Source organism: Drosophila hydei, unplaced genomic scaffold (genome assembly GCF_003285905.1).
Source record: "Drosophila hydei strain 15085-1641.00,03,60 unplaced genomic scaffold, DhydRS2 tig00000060-arrow-pilon, whole genome shotgun sequence".
NCBI lineage: Eukaryota > Metazoa > Arthropoda > Insecta > Diptera > Drosophilidae > Drosophila > Drosophila hydei.
Genome location: NW_022045656.1, coordinates 430,059 through 445,570, shown reverse-complemented (window position 1 = coordinate 445,570; position 15,512 = coordinate 430,059). Strand labels below are relative to the sequence as shown.

The 15,512-nt window shown below is 39.4% G+C and overlaps 2 protein-coding genes across 11 annotated transcripts; one reads left to right on the top strand and one right to left on the bottom strand.

The window, feature by feature from the left end:
- The first annotated feature begins 81 nt into the window (after positions 1-81).
- Positions 82-15,213, top strand: LOC111599693 (synaptic vesicular amine transporter). Of its 10 annotated transcripts, XM_023315413.2 has the most exons (8): positions 3,435-3,630; positions 4,841-5,375; positions 13,038-13,211; positions 13,272-13,410; positions 13,475-13,533; positions 13,588-14,186; positions 14,241-14,558; positions 14,999-15,212. In XM_023315413.2, exons 2-8 carry the CDS (start codon positions 4,862-4,864, stop codon positions 15,068-15,070), a joined length of 1,875 nt encoding a protein of 624 aa, XP_023171181.2. In that variant the 5' UTR covers positions 3,435-3,630; positions 4,841-4,861; the 3' UTR covers positions 15,071-15,212. The 10 variants fall into 10 exon arrangements, with proteins under 10 accessions (XP_023171173.2, XP_023171172.2, XP_023171178.2 ...); XM_023315412.2 differs by having other exon boundaries at positions 13,038-13,410; positions 14,999-15,213; XM_023315411.2 differs by lacking the exon at positions 14,999-15,212 and having other exon boundaries at positions 14,241-14,790.
- LOC111599733 lies at positions 9,689-11,311 on the bottom strand. The gene is made up of 2 exons (XM_030222722.1): positions 10,686-11,311; positions 9,689-10,626 (listed from the first exon to the last, which is right to left on the bottom strand). Exons 1-2 carry the CDS (start codon positions 10,846-10,848, stop codon positions 9,689-9,691), a joined length of 1,101 nt encoding a protein of 366 aa, XP_030078582.1. The 5' UTR covers positions 10,849-11,311.
- Positions 15,214-15,512: the final 299 nt, after the last annotated feature.

The window sequence follows — 15,512 nt, the reverse complement described above, 5'->3', positions numbered from 1 at the left end:
CATCCTGACGCAGCAAAGGCGCTATGTGCGCGCCTCATGCGCTGCTCTCAGCTGTGTTTCAGTGCGAGATGAATTCTCGTGGCTGATGGACGTGCGTTCGTGACCACGCTTTCAGTGCAGCAACCGCCAGACACTTGTTGTATTGCACTTTAATAGTATTTATTAGACGGTGCTTTGAGACACTTTTCTTTTTTGTCTATTAGAAAATGTAGTTTTATAAACGGCTTATCAAGTACAATACAACACAAATTAAAGTTAAAATACAAAACTAGAAAATATGTGATTGCAAAATAAAGAAACGGATGTAAGTTAATAATTCCATTTACACAATTACTAAATAAATTATTCAAACACTTATAAATACTCCACCAGTTATAATTTCATTAAATATCTCTTCTACTTTTATAATATAGTTTTGTCTGTTGGGGCCAATCAGAATTTTATTGCAATCTAAATTGCAACATCAATATTTTCAAAGTGTATTTATTTTGTAAAATCAGTATATAATCAATATAAGTCCTACCTATCAGTCCCCAATCCGAGAGACTGCACAAAATGTGAACGAAATTGTGTCCCCAACCTTTATGTTTGCTTTGTGTCCCTGGGGCTTGGCTCTCAAATACATTTTTGTATATCAATTTATTTGCATTGAAAAATAAAAATATGAAATGGGCTTTTTGTGTGCCTATGCATTTATGAAATACCCTGTTCAAAGTTAGTGACTCAGGCCTTAAGTATTTAAGTGTAGATCAAAACATAATTTAATATTTATTGTTACCAATTGCAGAATCTGCAGAAATACTTCAACAGTAATAGCCCAGATATTGGTACAGTATCAACAGCTCTATTCCATTCTTAAAGCTGTAGCATCAACTCAGCGACTCAAGAAATACCAACAAATTAAATAAATTAATCAACAGGTAACTTCTACTGCTCTCCCTTTGAATTAGTTACCCTTCCACAAAAGCCATTCGAAAAATAGCTATTTCAGGATTTGAAAGAGACTGTAAGATAATCAGTCGGAACCTGAAACCACCCAGGTAAGTAATTAATATGATTTTAACATATATAAATTCTAAGTATATATAAATTGCTTAGAATATAAAAAAAACAAGTAAGAAAGCTCTAGTCGGGGTGCCCGACTAGGAGATACCCTGATCCCAGTCCTTTGAGTTTTGTAATATTTTCCGTAGTTTGTATCGAGTATTAAAAAAAAAAGAAAACAAATAAAAATCGACATTGCGAGACCAGGATTCGAACCCGGATTATTTGCGCAACGTGCACAAACTCTACCAACACCGCCACTTCATAACTAAAAAAAAAAAATAAATAAATAATATAAAACAATAAAAAACATTTCATCTCCTCTGGTCTCGAACCCGGACCAAGCTGCATCCGAGAGGTGCCTCTACCAACGCAGCCACTGCCCTTCTTACGCGAGCTGTTGCAAATTTGAACATAAGTAGCAGCTAATAATTCAGCACAATTCAATCGCAATTTCAATTCTTGGAATAGAAAAGTATACACGCATTTGAATGTATGTGTGCACACGCATAGGAAAAATGCGTGCGCGTGGCGCTGCTGACATGTGCTTTTGGAAATTGGCCAAACGTTTTGTTTAATAACTTCTGTTTTACTTAATGGATTTTAATGAAATTTTCAGCATATGATCTACATATCCTATTGGCTTGGTTGAGATGCAAACGCCTTCACATAATGGCCCTAGTTCCAACTAAACTTAAATTCTAAGAATTTGGGGGAATTTGGAGCCGGTATCCAAAATCCAACAAAAATCAAAATTGCATAAAATATACATAACACTAAATACAAAATTTGGAGGCTCTAGCTCTTAAGACGTTCGAGATATAATTTATTTACTGCATTTCAATAATGTTTTTATTCGATAACAATTAAATGCGAATAGTTATCGAATATTTGAAACAAACTTGACCTGCGCGTGCTATACACGGACCTACAAAAAAAATTTCAAGTCTCTAGCTCTTATAGATGCTGAGATCCACGCGTTCACACATACGGACAGACGGACAGACGGACAGACGGACAGACGGACAGACGGACAGACGGACAGACAGACAGACGGACAGGGCTCAATCGACTCGGCTTGTCGTCCTGATCAAGAATATATATACTTTATGGGGTCTGCCACGCCTCCTTCTGCCTGTTACATACATTTGCACAAAACCATTATACCCTGATTTCCCATTTTTAATGGGATCAGGGTATAAAAACAAAGTGAGCCAGTTATTCCCTAAAGTACATGCTTAATTAGCAAATGTTCAGGTGCAATTATTGCTTATACATAAAAACTTTGTACTAGCTCTACACTTACATATATATATATATATATATATATATATATATATATATATATATATATATATATATATATACGACGCATTTCAATGTCGTAGACGAGCACAGGTTGGTTGGTTTTTAATTCAAGTTTATTTGAAAAATCTGAAAAATGTTCACAATTTAAATAAAGTTGCGTGTTAGAGCTCAGAAAGTCAGATGACGAGCTAGGCTTTATGCAATTAACACAAGTTATACGCTATGTCTACAATATCCACATACATCAAATCTGAGATCTTATAGAAACACTAAGCTCTACACTCACTTCTCAATTTTGATTATGAAAATGGCTTTGGTCAATTGGAATGAATTATTTTGTATTTAAAATAAATACATCGTTTCAATACATCGGTAGAGAAACCTTTGCTAAGAGACAGTATTCGACAGACATATTCGAAATATATGAAACAGGCCGAAGGCAGTGTGTTACATAATTCAAGTAAATGTATTTATACTTGATCTATGTTTTTTTTTTTATTAGCGTTATCCTCAATTCGTCAGAAGTATACAGAACGATTCCATATTCGTTCACTTTTGGATCCCTTTCCCATTCTATACTATTGAAACAGATTTTCGAACAGGGCATTTCTTAGTCGGGCACTCTCAAATAGAACACTGCTTGTTTTCTCATCAACCTCTGAGTTGTGAGCATTGTATAAATAAAATATTATTTACAATTGAAATTGATGAATCAAAATAAGGTTGTCGGCGTTATATCTATACATGCCTCTTGTCCTTGTATCACAGATTTCTGAACACGAGTTCTAAAACTTCTCAAATCTGCATACATTTTTATAGCGATACTGGATTTAATATTTTTCCCACGCTTAGAAGAGAATCGCATGCCCATTGCTAATAAATATTTACAAAAAAATTAATATAAGACACTTTCAAATTGCATTCACTTAAAAATCCGCGGGCTGTCTGAAAAATCAACGACAAACACGCGCGAAAATCTAAAACACAATTAAAACATAAAACAAAAAGTAAATAATAGTAACAAAAACAAAACTAAAAATCATTAAAATAGCGCCAAGCGACACGCCAACGAATTTAGTTTAAGTTCAGAGCCCCGACTTGTCGGTAGAATCACAATCTGTAAAGATCACATCGCAGTCCCGATTAAAAGAGAAATTCATCCACATAAAAACTTAAATATCTAATATAAGATGTTTATGTTTAGCAAAAATTAATATACGCACAGTGGAAAAAAGCTTAAGCATCAGTATAAGATAACATACAAGTAAAATCTTTTCGGTAAGAAAACCTTGCAGTTCTATGTCCATTATGGAATACATAAAGTTTGTAAATGACTAAAGGAAACCCCATGTGTGTTAGCCATTACTATCATAAGATAGTTAAGTAAAGCTTTACGTGACGTAAAATTATATTAATACTCATCATTATACAATTTAAAAATACATATATATGTAGCAGAAATATATAAGAGCAACAACATGGATTCCCTTGCAAAAAAATATTAACTATATAAAATTTAAGGAATAGTCTATTACAGGTATTTTTGAGTTTGGTTTGTTGTTTTTGGAAGAGAGTTAATTTGAACTCTGAGAAGGGACTAATCAGAAGTAACTGTGATCTTAAAATTCATGGCTGCAATTTGGTGGTAGTTTTTTTTATTTGACAATATGTATATGTTTACATAATTGAATTAATTCAGTAAATAAGAGAGCATTTAACTTCAAGCAATTTGAGTGCAGCCGCCGAGCAGCCGAAATCATCTTCCATCTTGCTCTCAATTATGGCAGCGTTTTGATTTAATTGACTGCAAGCTAATTCAATTTTAGGAAAGTCGCACCCAGCACTTAACTCTGTTAAATGACGAATTTTGAATTTGGCAAAGGAGACCTAAAAAGAGAAAACTGCTTTCCTTCATCAACAAAGGCGCTTTACCCTCGAGGGCGTGTGCGTGAGTGTGAGTGTGTGTGTGCAAGTGGGTGTGGGTCTGTAGGCCCTGGCTGTTGAGTCTATATGTGATGTCTTCTAAACGAATTAGATGCTGAATTCAATTTGAATTAGAACTTGAATTTGCGACGCGCAACGTGCAACGCGCTACTTATTACAAAAAGTTAGAAAATTTGAGAATCGAATTTGAAATTTGCGATGTTCCTTCAAGAAAATTAAATAAATATTTAAATGTGGGCACATTGTCTTGGGAATGCATAGCAACAATTATATTTGAATCATTGTGTACAATTTCCAGCACTGTGGAAATCATTTTTAATTCGCCCGACTGCTGCGCAATAATTAAATTATAATAAAAGAAACAAAACAAAATCCGAGCCATATAATTTATTTTTAATTAGTGAAAATCATTGGGGTGGAACACAACACAAGCAAAGAAAACTAATACGTATCCCAAGCAGCTTACATTTCTGATTACATTTTAAAGACAATCCTCTTATATGCGAATCTGATAAGACGTAATGTTTCTCTTCGCTTACCCTAGCAATAAGCGGCTAGCGACGCAATGCAATCATCGACTGATGCGGGCAATAATGGCACACGCAAATACCCAGCACAGCAGCAGCATAACCAGACACAATCAACAACAGGAGCAGGGGCGGGAGCACGAGAAGGAGCAGGAGCAACAGCATCAGCAGCGGAAGGAGATGGCACCAATCAAACGACATCCTTTACCATAAATGACAACAGTCAGCCAGCCAGTCAGGCGAGCAAAAATCCCTTCAAGCAACAGTTGGACAGTTATCAACAGAATGGCAACATGGACACAGAGTGCGGCATTATGGGCACTGGTGGAGCAGCTGCTAAGGAGGCCCAGGAACAATCTTATGGAACACGCAAACTAGCAGGTGGTCAGTCTCCGCCACCGCCGGACCAATATAGACAGGAAGATCCACGTGCAGCTGGTACTTGGTCTGCTGCCAAGTCATGGATGGTCAGCTGGCGTGGCTCCAACCGCCTCGTCCTGGTCATCGTTGCTATAGCTCTGCTGCTGGATAACATGCTACTCACAACTGTAGGTAAGTCGACTAATATATGTGAATGTGAGATTTCTTAAATATAAATTGCAAAGCTGGCAGATTTCTGCAGGCCATTAGCATTTCATGGCCATTTATCTTGGCAGCCACTTGACAATGCAGCGCAATCACCTGGAAATTATTCATTTCCATTCCGTGATAGGTTTTTAGCTCCGCTTTAGCCATAAAATTACCACAATGCACCACTTAAGCTAATGAATCTCCATGGCGTCAGCCATTCAACAAGCATTCCGTCTTCAGTTCATCAATTCAGCTGTCATCAAATGTTGTTGAGTGATGCCAAGGGATTTTGATTAGCACTTGGGATTTGGTGTTATATATCTCTCGTTCTCTGAAATTTATACAAATATACTTTAATCAATTATTTTGATATTCATAATTGAAAGGACTCACTATTGACAACGGTTATTTTCAAACTCTAAAAGTTCTGGCACGATCTATCGATACATATATGTACAATATAATATATATCGAATTCAATTTCATGCAGCTCCACACTAATTCAGCAAAATAAACTCTCCAACCGCAGCCAAAAACAAAAACAACAACAGCAGCAACTAATCAATTGTTCGAGTACCATTACTCGACACCATGTGCGTTGCTCGTCACTATTAAATACCGACACAGACAGAGAAGGATTGGGATTGGGATTGGGATTGGTATTGGGATTGGTATTGGTATTGGTATTGGGAGAGTGGTGGGTGGTGGAGAGTGGTGGGATAAACCAGAAAGGGGAAGGGACACTTAAAGTGCGGACAGTCAATTAAATAGACACGCGACCACAGCTACATCTGCGTGTGACACTAAACCTACCATGGGGACGGCCGCTGGTGGGCAACGGACAGCGGACAACGAACAGCGAACAATCCAAGTGCTTATGTCAAGTGTCTGGACAAACACATGGACATCGAGTGGACGATGGGCGATGGACGATGGTCTGGGCCGTGTTTGCTGCGCCTGACAACACAAAAAGCGATTGAAGTTCCGTATTTTTCTTTGTGTTAAATGTTCATGAATTTATATCAACAAGTAGGGGTTGGCAGCCAGCCGAAGACAAATAGCTAGACGAATGCGGCACTTAAGCAACTTGTTGATAGATACGGAAGTAAGAGTCAAAGCAAAAGTAGAAAAATGTTCAGAGAGTGCACAAAAGTCACAAAAGTAAATTGACTCAACCCCTCAGCTGTGAGTCCATAGCTCGTGCTCTTCTCGGCTATTCTCCCCTCTCCTATCCTATCCACTTCTAGTTCCCGTCCGCATGTCCTTACAGTTACAGCAAATCAAAGTTAGCTCTGAATGTTGGATGGCAAGGGGTGAACGGTTAAGTTGAGTGCTGGATTAGGGGAAAGGCAGAATGGAGAAGGTTACGGCAAATATGCTTTTAGCGTTTGACTTGAGGCATTTCCACTTAAGTGCTTTCACTTTGCCGTTAAAGGTGTCGGAGTGAAAATTGCGAGAAATACACGGTTATTACATTTGATCTTCGGCAATGAGCATAAAATTCTCATAAATTTGATTAAGCTGCGAAAAGGACTTCCCGAAAGACATGACTCCTTGCGAGAACGTGATTAGGCAAGCTCCTTGATTTATGCTCAGGTCAGTGAGAGTGTTATCTGCAAGTGGCTTACTGTATAAGTGAGAACAACTGAGAATAGAATAGATGACTGTGCTAGACACTGAGATACCACGTACGTGGTGCACAACCACCAAACCACCTTCATACTTTCTGTATGTACAAAATATTTTATTGCTTATGTATATGGTTACATACGGCATCAGGAACAGCAAAAATTAATTCTAAGCGTTTTTCATTCTTAATTACAAAATGTATAAGGAAGCTAGGCGACGATGTAAATAGTAATTATTTTTTAAATTTCACAATCTGGGATTAAGTCAATCCAAGATCCGCAATTCATCCAAGAGCGAAAACAATGTCGTTCGTCTCCAATACAAATCATCGTTAATCTTGGCTTGTTTTGTTCACGAAATTGAAGTTCTCTAAGCAATCTTCTGATCGATGTTTGGTGGGCGTAGTACCCAATGAACGTACCTTTAAAGAACTTTCGCTACTCCCTGGCATTGGATCGAGCAAATCATAAGAGCAGTCGGATTCGGTTCTTGTGATAGAAGCACTGCGTGCAAAAGGAAAATAGTCATTTATCTGACGCTCCATAGCAATCTTATTAATGGTAGTCTCCCATATTTGGTTTTGTATTATGTTGCTGTAGCGCGCCTCGAAACTATGCTGATGGCGCAACAGAGTCGCTGTATTACGCGAACTCTTGTTTTGTTCCAATGGTGGCGTCTCGCTGCTCTGCTCTACTCCATTCCGTTGGCTGGGTGCGGACGTCCTGCCCGAAGGATCTTCATCAGTCGACATCTGTCAGTCGTACTAATTACCGGAAAATTAAACGCAAAAACAATATTCGCTAATCAGAATAGGATTTGCTACCCTTGACGAGCCGAGCAAAGTCTTGCAACTTGCCTTGTCCGCTTCAGAAATGCGAATAAGTCACGGTATGTGACTAAGTCGACATTCATGCTGTTCAGCGTGTTTTGTTGCGCATTTTCCTTACCCGACTTCTAAAAACTCAAATGTCAGGCACAAAGTTTTTTTAGCTGTGTTATAATTGCAAGCGTGCCTTTTGTCTTTTGGTGCTTTGTCGGGAAAAGTTTTGCGAGGTCTTTAGGGTATGAAACGATACGTCCGCCTCCGTCGACAGTGTCTATATGGTGACAGGACATCCCCCTCACAATGCTGATGTGGTAAACTTATTTCACGATTTTCCACCTTGTGGCAAAGGTGAAGCGCAGGTGTGCTAGGTGTCGCTCGTGCCCTTGCAAACGTTCGTCGAGCCAACATTATCTTACTCCTAACTTGTACATTTCGCCTTTAGTTGGCAGTTGGCAGTTGGCAGTTGGCAAATGCGGCCCCATTATAAAAGTCTAGCATATTTATATTATGTCAATAATTGATTTATGACTATTTGCGCGTCGCCCTTTAATACATTAGATCACCTATTGTAATATAAAACAAGTAATAAAGGTCTAGTAGTGAATGCCCGAGTAGATGATATCCTACGCCTATTTTATACACACATACTTAATAATATTCAGACTTTTGTAATGACATCCAAATGGGTGCAATTGGAAAACACGAGTTTCTAATATTTGAAATTTTTTTTTGCGTATTTAGGTCAAAGGGCGATACAAAAAAAAACATAGAGAAAAGTCGATGTTTCCATCTTTTGTGGTATTTAAATGGCGCTTAAAAATGAAATTAAACTATTTTTATTGATAATAATTTGTACTGATCAAGCATATCTATGTTTTATATATTTTCACAAAGTCATGTTACTCTGGATTCCGATTTTTAATGATTCTAGGGTATGAGAAGCTCATTAAAAAGTAATTAAACAACAGATAGATAGGACATATAGAACAAAATAAGCTTCGTATTTCAAAGTTGAGAAAACTTAAATATTGAAAAATGCCAATAGCCTGCGGAAAATATTCCATTCCTTCGGGGTATCTTAGGACTCGCTTACTGCGCAAAAACCTTTTAATTTCATTTTCTAATTTTCATGATTGAGTCTGCTGAAACATAACTACTTTTGTAGTGTGGCTCCAAAAGTTCAAGATAGTTTTCTTCAATCAGCAAGAGATATATATGTATGAGTAATTGTAGGTAAATCAGTACGGGAGATTCATTAACTTCATTTTTGTTACTAACTGAAGAAACAGTTAAATATATAGCTCGCCCAGAAGTAGATATCTACCATATATTTTCGGTCCTAGTCTGTTTGTACTAGCGTGGACATGTCTCCAAATATATAATAATAATATACAGATATAATATTTCCCGACATAATACAACCCTAGTGAGCGTATCCGTGTCTTAAATGTGGTTTGAAACATGAATACCTGAATAGATTATCATGTTCGACGTCATTTCATATAAAACCGAGTACAGCTTACTCATTGGCAAGACGAAAATAGCATAACAAAACTCTTGTGTTACGGAAAAGTTAGACTAGGTTAAAAATAGCCCTGTCTTGGCAAGGAAATAATAAGTCAACAAAGTCAAAGGCTTCGTTTGTTTGTTATTCACAAAGCCTTGACATACGACTGTGCCTTTGGTTGCTACTAATTACGTAAGCAATTAAAGTAGTATGCACGGATATCCTTAGTATATATCTTACATACATGTACTGGGATTGGGAATACTCTGCAAACGTTGGTGACAGTTAAAAGTCGAGTTTATTAAGAATGGAGAATCAAATCGCAATCAGTGTTTAACAATATAATTCACTTAAGCTTGCGCTAAGTGTATCCTCATTACTTGCCGGTGCGGCCAGGAGCAAACCCTTCTTTGGCAAACTTGGCATGAAGATGTGCAACTGCTTACGACTGTCGTGTTGACTGGCGTTCAAGCCCCGACTGCTGTGGGGGGGCGTACGCGTGTCCTCCATGGCAGGTGCTAGACCAGCACCGTTATATAATCTCGCCGCTGACAATTGGCCGGCCATGCGACGCGTCGTGCTGGCGCTTTTGCTTAGCGCACAGAGATCAATGTTGCGCGGCGGACGATTAAAGCGTACGGGCACGCCCTCTTTGTTAAAAACGATGGTAATGGGCTTGGCATTAGAAGAGCTGGGACAGTAATTAATCAGTGCGTGCTTTGTTGCCGAAGGTTTCCTATGACTTTCCCGCTGTGCAACATTGCGTTTCAGACCCATTGCTCGATGGCTTTGCCGATTAATCCGTTGACTGCTTGGAAGCACCGCACTGTTGCTGATGCTACTGCCGGGCAATGGCGTCGAACTCTTTACAATATCTGTTCTACCTGCCAGATCCAGCCAATTGATAACACGTTCCGCTAGACGATCCTCTGGATTGGCAGGATGAGTAATTGCATGCAACGAATCCTGAAGTGAGCTATGGCGTGAATGCAAATTCGTATTATGATCTGTCAGATGGTTAAGCTGATAGCCCTTGCCGTTGCTTAGCAGCCAGGCACGTCGCTTGGCATGACGTCTGCTGTGCAGCGCACTGAATGCAGCCTGAACTTTGTTAGTCATTGCGACTGGCGCTTGACCTGCTTGCTGCTGGTGCTGCAACGTAAGTTTAGTGGCGTCTAGTAGGAGGTATTCATCCATGGCATAATCAGCACCATCTTCTTGTGCCGCTGGCTTTCCGTGAAAATCGCTTAAGTCACTTTCATAACTGAAGCCTATCCGTTGCGGATTAGCTCCATTAATGTTTGGTTCGATGCTTTTTCGGTTCACTTACCACTTCGTTTTGGATTTTGTCGTTGTCGCTCGCGCGGCTCATAGTCGAGTATAAAATGGCGTCGGTGGCTGCGCCCCTTCTCTCCGATCCTCTCTAGCCAAACGGAACGCACAAACAGTGGTCGACTGGCCGACTCCCAAATGGATCGCGCTGGCTCTCTCATAGCATACCGCTTTGCATTCCTTCTGCATGAACTAAAATCCTTACCTACTTAGTAATTAAATAAAGGTCCTAAGAAATGCTCGATTTTGTCCTCGCTGTCGCTGCCGTGTACCTGCCTAAACTGCCAGTTGTTGTCTCACTGCAGCCGCGGTTGCTGTCACAGTTGCTGTCGCTGTCGCTGTCGCTGTTTACTTGGCGACGCCGGCGCCAAAAAGTTTCCTGTCACTAGGGATGGTCGAGAGTCACGGAATGATTAATCTTTAGAATAATTTACACTGCATTTTTATATGTGGGGATTGAGGATCTAAATAGCGTTCGAAACATAAATGATTTATACTGCGCACTATATTATCAGCGATCATATAACTTCTTTAATTGCAGAAAACCAACAGTATCACCTGTGATATATATGTAAACCTCATTTCAAGTACTCCATATTCAAGTCTGTAAATGGCATTTCTGTATTTCCCGTATCATTCAAATCTTAACACTTATTATAAATTTAATGTCTGTAGTTTTAACCACTGTGAAACAGATTGCGTTCATACGGACAGGCGGACCTTGCACAAATCTTTCTTTTTCTTTTCACATAGTGAACGAGTTGAATCAGTCAGATCGTTACTTTTGGCCCAGTCACTGTTTGGCCAGTCCCTGGTTTTTGTTGCTTGTTTGTCTTGGCGCCCATCACCCGGCGTTCACTTTTTACTTTGCCTTGCGGTTTAAGTGTCTTCGACACGCGAAAAACAGTCCAAACAACCGATGGCTAAGCTCCAATCCCCCAGTTCTCAATGTTCGCCTCCATTAACCGTTTGTCAGTTGCATGCGCTTTCAAACATTTGTATGTCAAAGCTTCGGAGACAGTTGAATAACTCGCATGGTAGCTGACAACTGGGTTTCAAATGGAAAGTTTCCCTTGCAATAAAATTGCTTGATTAATCATTTGCTGTGAATTTAAATTTGTAGACATCATTAAAGCAGGAATAGGTTTTTAAAATAATTATACTTACCATTTGGGTATGAGGCTTTGAGGTGCCAAATTATATTGGAACGTCAAGTTTTAATGCCAAAATATGTGAAGGTTTTTAAGTCAAAAAGATGAACTTATGATGGATAGATGTGAATTCGCTGATACTCTAAACTTAAGATTATGAAAGTCAAACGGGACACGCCATACTTTGTCCAAGTAACAATATGAAATACCCATTAATAGTCTAAGCAATAGAGGAGCTGCGACAGAGAGACGTGAATGTGAAATTGGAAGTAAGTTTTTGGCAGGGAGCTTTCAACTTTATATGAGCCACCTCAGAATTGAAAGTGGAAGTGTCTGGATAGTTATATTTATTAAATATTCTTAGTCGGAGGTTGTCTACACATAGTAAAAAACGTTCATTAGTTGGTTTAAGGGGCGCAATGAATATTATGAACGTTAAGTACATTCAGGTTTAACTGGCAGCACTGATTGCATAATAGCTAATTTTTGTATTCGCTCTTACCCGTAGAAAAGTTTGTAAGCATATCACTTTGATTGGTTAAACAGCAAACCAGCTTTCATGAGGCAAGCCGCAGTGTTGTCTGCGTGCTATCCGCAAAATCTGGCAACAACACTTCAAAACAAACAATAACGAACAGGGGCATCAGCAATCACCCAGTACTTAGCAACTTGGAAACCCAATTGAAATATGCCCTTACACCTGGACTTATATGAAGTGACGAGCAGCTGCCTCGCATTATGCTACCAAATGCAATTACAGCAACGAAACGAGCATTGAAATAGGGCCTGAATATAGGACGGGTGTTGATAATAAATATAAACAGAGTCAAAACATGCAATAAACTAGGAGGCAGGGCATGGGCAGACAGGGCTAGCCATGTAAGCAAGTGCCCTCTGGAGGCATAAAGGGGAGGGCTACACTTACATGCTTCCGGTTACATGCTTGGCACTGCAGCGAATAACTCAATTAGAGGAAGCAATCTGTTCCCTGCAAAAATGCCTAGAAGCCATTATAACTTTTAGCAGGAACCATTTTGCGTGGCCTCTAAATGCAATTAGAGGAGCGGCTGGAGAAAATTGCTTTCGTTGCGTCATCTAACGGCTGGCCGTTAGCCGTTAGACTAATTGTACGTAAATTCTTTGTTGCAACTCAATTACAAGACCATTACCCGACTCTTTTAATTTTAATAAAATAATAGTGCCCATCATACCTGAGTTCTTATACGACATACGGCATCCGGATGCACCGCTTGACAGCTACCCGCGCACCCCTCTCACTCTGAACACTCCTCCTCCACCCACGTCCTGTCCATGTAAGGATGGTGCAAATGACGAGGCGACCCCGATAGAGATCGTCACGCCAAGCGCTGAAGGTAAATACAATATAACTGGAAGATTCATTCGGATGCTAAAGTGTCTATGCCACTCCACAGACAATGAAACATATTATCGTGAGCTGGAGGAACGGCATAATGAATTGGTCGGCGAAACAGTTGAAGTAGGACTTCTCTTTGCCTCGAAAGCTATTGTACAATTGCTGGTGAATCCGATTGTAGGGCCACTGACACATCGGTGGGTAATATGGTTTATTAAATGATCCCAAATACTTAATAAATTCTTTATCTTCCATTTACAGGATCGGCTATAGCATACCAATGTTTGCCGGCTTCGTAATAATGTTCCTCTCCACATTGAGTAAGTATGAATTTGAGATCTTATGCTGTATATCTGCAAGTTTTTTCTTTCCAGTCTTTGCCTTTGGACGATCTTACTTGGTTCTATTTATCGCTCGAGCACTTCAGGGCATTGGTTCATCATGCTCCTCCGTCTCTGGCATGGGAATGCTGGCAGATCGCTTCACCGACGACAAAGAACGTGGCAATGCCATGGGCATTGCTCTCGGTGGACTCGCTCTTGGCGTCCTCATTGGACCGCCCTTTGGTGGTGTTATGTACGAGTTTGTGGGCAAGTCGGCACCATTTCTAGTGCTGGCTGCGTTGGCCCTGGGTGATGGATTACTGCAGCTATTCATGTTGCAGCCGTCCATACAGAAAGCCGAGTCAGAGGAGCCACCATCACTGAAGAGTCTTATTAGCGACCCATACATTTTGATAGCTGCTGGGGCAATAACTTTTGCTAACATGGGCATTGCCATGCTCGAACCATCTTTACCATTATGGATGGTTGATAATATGGGGGCTACACGCTGGGAGCAAGGCGTGGCTTTTTTGCCTGCTTCTATTAGCTATTTGATTGGTACAAATCTCTTTGGGCCACTTGGACATAAGATTGGCAGATGGTTTGCCGCCTGTCTGGGACTGGTAATCATCGGCGCCTGTTTAATATTTGTATGTACCTTGTGTAGATTCCTAGCCTCATTTTTTAAGTACGTTCCTTTGCAGATACCCATGGCTACCTCCATTACACATCTGATTATTCCCAATGCCGGCCTTGGCTTTGCTATCGGTATGGTTGACTCTTCGATGATGCCCGAACTGGGCTATCTGGTGGATATACGGCACTCGGCTGTATACGGCAGCGTCTATGCCCTGGGCGATGTCGCCTTTTGTGTTGGCTTTGCTGTGGGTCCGGCTCTATCGGGCTCCCTTGTAAAGAGTATCGGCTTTGAGTGGATGTTATTTGGCATCGCAATACTCTGTTTCTTGTATGCACCGCTATTGACGCTCCTCAAGAACCCGCCAACTAGCGACGAAAAGAAGGTGCGTATGGCTAGGGAAGCTGCGGCAGCTGCAGCAGAAGCTGCTGTTGATAATTCAAAAGCTCACACAATTGCATCTTGTCCATCCACCGACCCTTCGATCGATGCGGACGGAAAAACGAATGAGGCGTTTGAAAGTGAACGATTATGATTATTTGATTTCAAGCATTATTATTTAGTTTAATAAGACTCTATATTAGCTGACATGATTAGCTGACATTTGTAAAGCTTCACATGTTTCCGAATACTTATACTTTTTGCTATTTACATTAGTATTTATGATTTTATTGTATATATGTATGGATTTCTTAAGTATTGTTTTCGTTGCTAAGTTCATACAAATAAATTTTTATTTAAAAGTACTGCTGTACTCCTGTCCTGTCCTCATCGTTTAAAGTCAAATAATAATAATACTAATTAATCATCTCTTAACTGTTGCAGTCGTTAATATATGGACGCGATCGTTCCCAGGTACGTTACGTAACCTATCAAAACTACGACGACGATGAATGATCGACTACTCTAATCCAATAATCAAACTTCTCGGCAATGTCAGTAAAATACGACCAAAAATTAAAAAAAAAATATATATATGGAAAATCTAAAAGTATTAAAACAGAACAAACAAAGCAAAGCAAACCAAATGCAAAACAAAAACGAAGAAAATTCAACCAAAAATATCAGTAATATCATATGAACTCAAGTAAATTGTTATAATTGTTTAAATTTCAAAGTTGCAAATTTACGCTTAAAATTAATCGATATGCTTACAATATCTATATCTATATGAATAGCCCAATATGGTCCAACTTCATGTATGCATATATTCATATATTGGCATTCTAATTTCTTCAGATGCAATAATGAATACTTTGTATAGATGCAAATGTAGAAACAAGAAATCTATTGTTAAAAGTTAATGACAGATGGAGGAATCAAATTTTTTTTAGGACAG